Raw genomic sequence first — 8,657 nt, 5'->3', positions numbered from 1 at the left:
CCAAATATTTTAAATAAATATAAAGGATTTAATTTGAATTTTGATAAAATTAAGTAAACATGGATATGTGTATTGAATTTTTTTTTCAAACTTACTAAATTTGTTTAAGTTTATTCTATACTTACACATATTATCAATATTATTATTAATGATAAAAGTATTATATTCACTGGGATACAAATTATAACAAACTCTTAATTTGGTAAGTCCCAACTTTATTTTTATAAAAAAACACTATTTTCTTGTCAAAATTTGTCATTATAATAACGAATTATTCTTAATATTTTAAAAATGTTAAGAATAATATTATGATGTACTGCAGGTCAAATTGATTATATGCTGGATTATAGATAAATTATTAAAGCATTTTACCTCTGAGCAATAGGACATGATATTCAAATTCTGAGTAAATATGCTAGTCCTAGTCCTACACTCAGAATCTGTCAGAAACATTTTCATCCATTCATTCATAGCAATACACCATGGGCAATAAGAAACAAAACACCAGAAAGGAAGAGCAAAAAAAACAAAGAAAGGTATATTTACATCTCACTTTTTTTTTATATATTCTCCTCTATTATAGTTCCTCTTTCTTCTTCTCATCTAAACTTTCATACAAGCTATCATAAACACTTAAAGAAAGTAGAGAAAATAAGAAAACAATAAGATGAGAATGCTTCCTTGACTAGATGAAGATGAAAAAAGTTGAATCACTCCATGACTAGTTGCATATGCCGGTTCATGTCCTTTAGGTACGTCGTTGAAGAGTAATCCTCCAAATCGCAAGAGTCCCAGAGTAACGCTTTCATTCCCATTGACTTCTGCTTTACATCCACCACTTCATTCTCACCTTTTAGCAGCTTAACAACCTGCATTGTCACTTTTAATTAGTTATTCTTCTCGCGCTTTGAAGAAGAAGAAGAAGAAGAAGAAGAAGAAGAAGAAGAAGAAGAAGAAGAAGAAGCAGAAGAAGAAGCAGAAGAAGAAGAAGCAGAAGAAGAAGAAGCAGAAGAAGAAGAAGAAGAAGCAGAAGAAGAAGAAGAAGAAGCAGCAGAAGAAGAAGCAGAAGAAGAAGAAGCAGAAGCAGAAGAAGCAGAAGCAGAAGAAGAAGAAGAAGAAGAAGAAGCAGCAGAAGAAGAAGCAGAAGAAGAAGCAGAAGAAGAAGAAGAAGAAGAAGAAGAAGAAGAAGAAGAAGAAGCAGAAGAAGAAGAAGAAGAAGAAGAAGAAGAAGAAGAAGAAGAAGAAGAAGAAGAAGAAGCAGAAGAAGAAGCAGAAGAAGAAGAAGCAGAAGAAGAAGAAGCAGAAGAAGAAGAAGCAGAAGAAGAAGCAGAAGCAGAAGAAGAAGCAGAAGCAGAAGAAGAAGAAGCAGAAGCAGAAGAAGCAGAAGCAGAAGAAGAAGCAGCAGAAGAAGAAGCAGAAGAAGAAGAAGCAGAAGAAGAAGAAGAAGAAGAAGAAGAAGAAGAAGAAGAAGCAGAAGAAGAAGCAGAAGAAGAAGCAGAAGAAGAAGAAGAAGAAGAAGAAGAAGAAGCAGAAGAAGAAGAAGCAGAAGAAGAAGCAGAAGAAGAAGAAGAAGCAGAAGAAGAAGAAGCAGAAGAAGAAGAAGCAGAAGAAGAAGCAGAAGAAGAAGAAGAAGCAGAAGAAGAAGCAGAAGAAGAAGAAGAAGAAGCAGAAGAAGAAGCAGAAGAAGAAGCAGAAGAAGAAGAAGCAGAAGAAGAAGAAGCAGAAGAAGAAGCAGAAGCAGAAGAAGAAGCAGAAGCAGAAGAAGCAGAAGAAGAAGAAGCAGAAGAAGAAGAAGCAGAAGAAGAAGAAGAAGCAGAAGAAGAAGAAGCAGAAGAAGAAGAAGCAGAAGAAGAAGAAGAAGAAGAAGAAGAAGAAGAAGAAGAAGAAGAAGATGGCGTAATGTTGATTACCCGCGACATGTTTGGGCGCATGTTAGGCAAGTGATGTATGCAAATGGAAGCTGCAAACATGGCACGTTTCATGTCTGTGGTGTCGTATTTGTCTCCTAACTTCGGATCTGCTATTGCTTTAATGTTGTTCTTCTCCAAATATGGCTTTGCCTGCAGTAAGACTCGATCTTAGAAATGTAAGACGGAAAGTAGAAATTCGCAAGGGGTGGCGAAAACATACCCACATGACAAGGCTTTGTCTGCTGGAGGTATCAACAGCTCGTCGCCCTGTTATGATCTCGAGTAGTAGAACTCCAAAAGCAAAGACATCGGTCTTCTCATGAACGACTCCATGCATGAAATATTCCGGAGCCATGTATCTGATTGGGAGATGGAAGTAAATAAATATAACAGTATCGTACATCAGTGTAAAGAGAAAACTGAAACCACTATATAAGTTTAAGTCACTCATATTACCCAAAAGTGCCTTCAATGGGAGATACAACGTGGTGAAGCCAATTCTCCGGAAGCCATTTTGCAAGTCCGAAATCAGATATCTGCAGAGAAAGTTTGAGTTATACGAAACGGTATGGTATAGCAGTATAATATAATGGTAGAGAAATTGGAAAGAAACCTGAGCCTCATAGTTTTCAGAGAGTAATATGTTGGAAGCTGTTATGTCACGGTGAATGATGCGCCTTTGGCAGTCGCAATGCAGGTAGAGCAGCCCCTCGGCGATCCCTTTGGCCACCTTGTAGCGCCTATCCCAATCCATAGCCTCCCTGTCGCCATGTAGCACGGTGGAGAGGCTTCCATGTGGAGAGTACTGGAGAACGAGATGTAGGCCGCCATCGGCACTGAATCCGATCAGCTTAGCCGTGTTGGGATGGTCGATGTGAGCGATGATCCCGAGCTCGGACAAGAAATCACCAACTCTGTCCTCATTGTTCTTTTCTTCACTTGTGATCTTCTTCACTGCTACAAGTTGGCCATCTGGTAAAACCCCTTTGTACACTTCAGCATGCCCCCCTTTCCCAATCAGATTATCTGTTTCATATTTACAAAATGTTGTGTCAATGAAACATTAAATTTTGGATCTATTATTCAAAATGAATAGAGATATAGTTATGAATCATGATGAACCCAACTACTTAAACTTGCCCTAATAAATTTCAACTGTATTCTTTTTTATAGACTGGATTCAATTTTGTATCTAGTCTGCTAGTCATAACAAAACGTTCAAAATCAGGAATACTCCACTTTTCGGAGATGAGGCAGTCAAATGAAGTATACACTGGGACCCACCCACGATTGATTTCGAGTCTGCTAGTATAATTCCAAGGCACTTTATTACATGGCAGCTAGGTGACTCATTTATTGTACTATTTGATTGTGATGGTATATTCAATATTGAATGATATTAATGGCGGAAACCAATAGAAGGAAACTTATGATTAATATTTCAAGAAAGATGGAATTATTCAATTCAATTATTTAACTTTTGTGAACTATCCAAACTGAACTGAAGGTAGTCAAAAGGTTTTAATATGGAAACATAGTTTGCCTAACTTTTTGCATATATCTATTTGAGAATTGGGCGCAATAAAAACAAAAGATTAACTAACTGGGAATGGCCGACAGCGACACTTTCAATGAAAAGTAAAAACAGAGCATGCGGCTATTAACTAAATACTCCATCCTCCTCTCATAAAACTGAATTATTTTCTTTTATGCAATATTGTTTCATGAATTAAACAGAAAAGAATAGAGTTGAAAATAGATTAAAGTAGAAACGATAACATTTTCTAAATGTATTATTAAATAGTAATCCCTCCGTCCTATAATAGATGACACACTTTTCTTTTTAAATTGTCACACAAAAGATGTTATATTTCCCTTTTTCAGAAAAAGTTTTCTCTCACATTAATATAAATATATTATTTTCTTTCTCTATCTAACATACAAAATAACATCTCCTAAAATTCGGTGTCAATTTCCAAATATGCCATCTATTATGGAACGGAATGAGTACTATAGACAAATGAAAGAATTGCACACGTAGGTTGAATTTTACTATCTATTGTACCAATTTTAATAAAATTCGTGGTATCTGATAATATGACTATTTTTTATGGACGGAGAAATGAAAGGATTAGTAACCTGGGCTAAAGTTATCAGTGGCTAAATTGAGTTGCTGAGATGTGAAATTCCTCCAAGAAGGCTTGGGCATGGCAATGTCCTCACAAGAAATAGCTTCACCAGCACTGTGATTCCTCCCCAGCCTCTTCTTGAAGGCCTTCTTCGACAAGTCGTACCCGTAGCCACCGAGCAACGGGATGGTCGAGAATTTCATCGGAGATCTCCTCTTCATCTGCCCAAACAGCTTCTTCCAATGCAGAGTCCCATAGCTATGCTCCCATGCCGTCCCCGCCCTCTCTCCCTCCCCGTCCGAGTACCCGCCCGTCACCGGGATCTCCAACACACCCCTCGGAGATGATGGCGATGACGATGGCGATGAAACCTCATATGTTGCTGCAGCACCACTTGCTTCCTGTGCCTCTTGCTTCTTCACCTCTGTTTCACCTTCACACACGCATCAAAACTGTTAACTAATGTGCAGTTAGAAACAACATCGATATTTCTTTAATATCATTAAAAAAAAGATTTGTACGAATAAATCTCGTACCTTCCATGATCAAGATCAAGATTAAAAATATTTTGACTACAACAAAGGAGGCCTTCAAAAATAGGATATGATTAGCTTTGGCAAACCCTCCATGTCATTTTCCTCTGCCCTTCAAGAACAGAGGAAAAGTACAAAGAGAGAGAAACGAAATGGAACAAGAAAAGGAATAAGAATTGGTGTTTGTTTCTCTATTCTTTGGAGAGTGCAGAGGGAAAACCTGAGCTTAATATGTATGTGGTCGAGGGAATAAATGCTATATTTATACTTACCACATTCTTAAATAATTACTACATTTTTATTTTACGTGCAATGTCATTTAATGAAAATTTAGGTACATAATTCCTGGCGTAACTAACACAATTTTCCCTTGTGTTTTCTTTGAATTTTGGGATATAGTAATTTGTTTTTTCCTTATAAAATACAATTGCATAAGATAGAAAAAATATATTGAAATAAAGTCTATATATTTCCGAAATTACGCTACATGATGGCCTTTTATGGTCAAATTTGTCTACTAATTAATTTTGGAAAACAAACTTTTCTTTTAATTTTTTTAGGAATCTACTTTTAAAGACCGCCAAAGTAAAGAATCAGTATGAAGACAGAGAAATCTTTTACTTTTTATGAGCCGCAAAAATTCAGAGAAAGAATTGTGGGAGAAAAAAGAAAAGAATGTTTAGATTTTGGCGTGAAGATATTTCCCACAATCCCCTTGGTTAAATATTCATTTACTGAGATTGGATCAATTGGAATATATCTCAAACATAATTTGATTATTATGCAATATTTATCAAGTGTGGGTATTGCCTATTTATGTCGGTAACATGCATGATTTTGGAATTTAATACTACATTTAATTGAATTTGTCAGACATCTCTCATATGGTTTCATAAAAGAAGGTCCACACAACATTCATACCATGAATGAGTAAATTTTTATAAATTTTATTTGCATAAATTGGTATGTGGACCCATTTACTACGTAGTAAAAGTACTGATCACAAGTATGTTATGAATTGTGGAAAAATAAAAAATACTCTAACAAACATATACCAAATCAAATTAGTCAAGTAAGGATTTGTATCTACTCAACGATCTTGAAAGGTGAACGAATTCATCTTAACAAATTATGGAATGGGGATAACGAATACCGACCCCACTAACAAATCGAAGGTTACAAAAGATAATTCATTTCTAACGAAAATATATATACATATACATAGTAGTAGTACATATTTTTATTTTTCTTGCGTTCTTACAATCTATAATTGGTACGTACTACTATTGTTTGTTTGAATCAAGTCTTTAAAATTCTCAATGTATAAAGTACTAAATATTTCGTTTCTTTAGTGGGTGCGTGATATACGTACATTGATATTGTCAACAATATTGTAAAACTGACATTACATATAAAAAGATTATTTAACGTCAAATAAATTTGAATATAACGATTAACATATAATTTGGAGTTAAAATCTAAGTTATATGGTGACATAAGGATCCTTGTTTAGTAGGTGAACTAAATCCTCAACTAGTCCTTGCTATTTAGTTCGCAAAATGCATATGGGTCCTAATGTACTAACATCTACTATTAATCTACTCTAATTTGAATGTTCGCTTTCCATAACTTATCCTATAATTAGTTTCTTACCATCTTACTATTCCACACATCCCTCTTCTAATATACTAGTATAACTTTTGCTAAGAACATTAATATTCGAAGCTAATTATTCTCTTTTTCTCAATAATGTGAACTACAAAAAAGTCCTTGGACAATATGGTTCGCATATTTTCAATACCTGATAAAAAAAAATAGTACTAGTATATTACCATAAGTCATTGGACAAAGATTTAATTTCATTTTAAATACTCGTACACTACTTTTGGACTCTTTTTCTCTTTTATTAGTTTTAAGGGATATTTTAGTCTTTATGTTTAATATTTCTCTTTATTTTATATCGCTTTTGGTCCCTATAAATCACATTTTTGGTAACTAATGCAATTTTCTTCCCAAAACGCCCTCTAAACAAATACATTTTCTCATTTATGTCATAAAGGATATTTTATTAATCAATATTGTAATATCTTTTGTATGTTGTGTATTAAATATTTACCATTAAATTAAATTAAAGTGAGAATGAGAGAGAATAAGAAATTAAATAAATAATAAGAAGACAAGAAAATGTAAAAGGAGTAATAATGGATGAGAGAGAAATATAATACTCCCTCCGTCGAAAGGTAGTTGGAGCGTTTCTTTTGAGCGTGAGATTTAAAAAATTAGTGTTTTAAAAGTTAAAGTGGAAAAAGTAAATTAAGAGAGATGGAGAGATACTAAAGTATATATAAGAGATAATAAAATTTGCTAAAATATCCATTAAAATTAATAAGGGGCAAAAAAGGGTAAAAATGTCTAAAAATAATACAAAAGTATCTCAAATGAAATAAAGTGTGGTGATATATATATACTTATTGCTGGGGTTGGTGCCCCTTGCACATCGAAAGACTTGTACAAAACAAATAAATCAGACACGGATCTATTTGACCGATTATGCGATTAATCAATTCACATGTTAAACAGATAATTGCATGCTAGAACGCAAATATTTCATGCTTAAAGAAAGTAAATCCTAAAACATGAATTCTACGGTTCAGAGTTACCGATTTTATTCTCCAAAGAATCGTCGATTGCTCGCCTTCTCCACGTGATGATCTTCGATACTAGACCACGGATCTTCTCTCTGGTTCCCGAACTGTATCTCGATATCAGGGTGGGCTGATCTTATCAAAATACTAGGACTCGAATAAAGAAGACACAAAATTCTCACGGAGGAGAGCTGAAAATTTCGACTCCTTCTGTAGAGAGAGGAGATCGAAAATTTCAAATAAAATTAAATTATGTGTCTGTCTCTCCTTTATTCTCCTATTTATATTAAGTTTCTTTTTGGGCCCAGACAGAGATCTATGGAAGGTTTTGGATATGGGCTCCCCCAATTAGCTTTTTACTAATTTAAATTGAACCCACAATTTAATACAAGCTTATATTGGAATATTACGAGCAGCCACTACAGAAGTAATATTGAACTCTCCCCACCCAAATCCGAAATTACAAGTAATCCGGGTTTCCACTTTGTTTATTATTTATTTCCCGCGCTTAAGATATAAATGTCCATTAATTAATTAATGTCTGCTATGGACTTAATTAAATAACATCTTATTAATTCCAAGAGTGGACTTAGCAAGAAACATTTATTTATTATTCATAGAGCGATAAAACTCCAACTGGCCAGTTTTCTGAATAATAAAACCTTGTTCGAGCTCCTCTTGAGGACATTATCAAACGAGACTCTCCTCGCGCACGTTTCAACATAATAGCAATCCTAGCACCGCTAGATATTAATCACCACTACCCAATATATCAGGATTATTGGGTTGCGAAAAACCCGCACCATTTGATAAGTCAAAGTAGTGCATAATCAATACCGCATGCTCAATGCTAACATATGTAGATTAAGAAATACTCCCTCCGTCCCCCATTAAGAGTCACACTTTTCCATTTCGGTCCGTCCCCAATTAAGAGTTACACTTCATTTTTACCATAAATAGTAAGTAGGTCCCACATTCCACTAACTCAATTCACTCACATTTTATTATAAAACCAATATAAAAAATGGGTCCCACATTCCACTAACTTTTTCAACCAACTTTTCTTTACATTTCTTAAAACTCGTGCCCGGTCAAAGAGTGACTCCTAATAGGGGACGGAGGGAGTAAAGATTTTTATCAATACCTAGTCTTTCAGAGATAGCATAAAGACACGTCTTGCTGTTAGATCCGTTCAGTGCTATACCACACCAATGTCATCTTATTTCAGTAAGGCTTAGAAATATGCGGACCGACATTGCAACCTTTCACGATAGGTAGCCAAAGCCTATCTAGGTTGTGAAATTTTTCTTTTTCTTTTGCAAAGCATTGCATAGATCTGACCGTGTTACCTTAAAGTGGACGACGCCCACAACCGGTCTACTAAGCAAAAGACTTAGACTTTGTTTACTTCTTATGCATTTAAATGTTTGTAAAACATCT

General features: G+C 34.7%; 1 protein-coding gene across 3 annotated transcripts; it reads right to left on the bottom strand.

The window, feature by feature from the left end:
• Nucleotides 1–441: 441 nt before the first annotated feature.
• Nucleotides 442–4,786, bottom strand: LOC125211338 (receptor-like cytosolic serine/threonine-protein kinase RBK1). 3 transcript variants are annotated; one of them, XM_048111089.1, is made up of 7 exons: nt 4,576–4,786; nt 4,050–4,491; nt 2,524–2,936; nt 2,367–2,446; nt 2,131–2,269; nt 1,911–2,060; nt 442–869 (listed from the first exon to the last, which is right to left on the bottom strand). In XM_048111089.1, the coding sequence occupies exons 2-7, from the start codon at nt 4,258–4,260 to the stop codon at nt 711–713; spliced, it is 1,152 nt and encodes a 383-aa protein (XP_047967046.1). In that variant the 5' UTR covers nt 4,261–4,491; nt 4,576–4,786; the 3' UTR covers nt 442–710. The 3 variants fall into 3 exon arrangements, with proteins under 3 accessions (XP_047967046.1, XP_047967031.1, XP_047967039.1); XM_048111074.1 differs by having other exon boundaries at nt 4,050–4,472; XM_048111082.1 differs by having other exon boundaries at nt 4,050–4,463.
• Nucleotides 4,787–8,657: the final 3,871 nt, after the last annotated feature.

This window comes from Salvia hispanica, chromosome 1, assembly GCF_023119035.1.
Source record: "Salvia hispanica cultivar TCC Black 2014 chromosome 1, UniMelb_Shisp_WGS_1.0, whole genome shotgun sequence".
Taxonomy (NCBI): domain Eukaryota; kingdom Viridiplantae; phylum Streptophyta; class Magnoliopsida; order Lamiales; family Lamiaceae; genus Salvia; species Salvia hispanica.
This window is presented reverse-complemented; position numbering and strand designations above follow the sequence as displayed.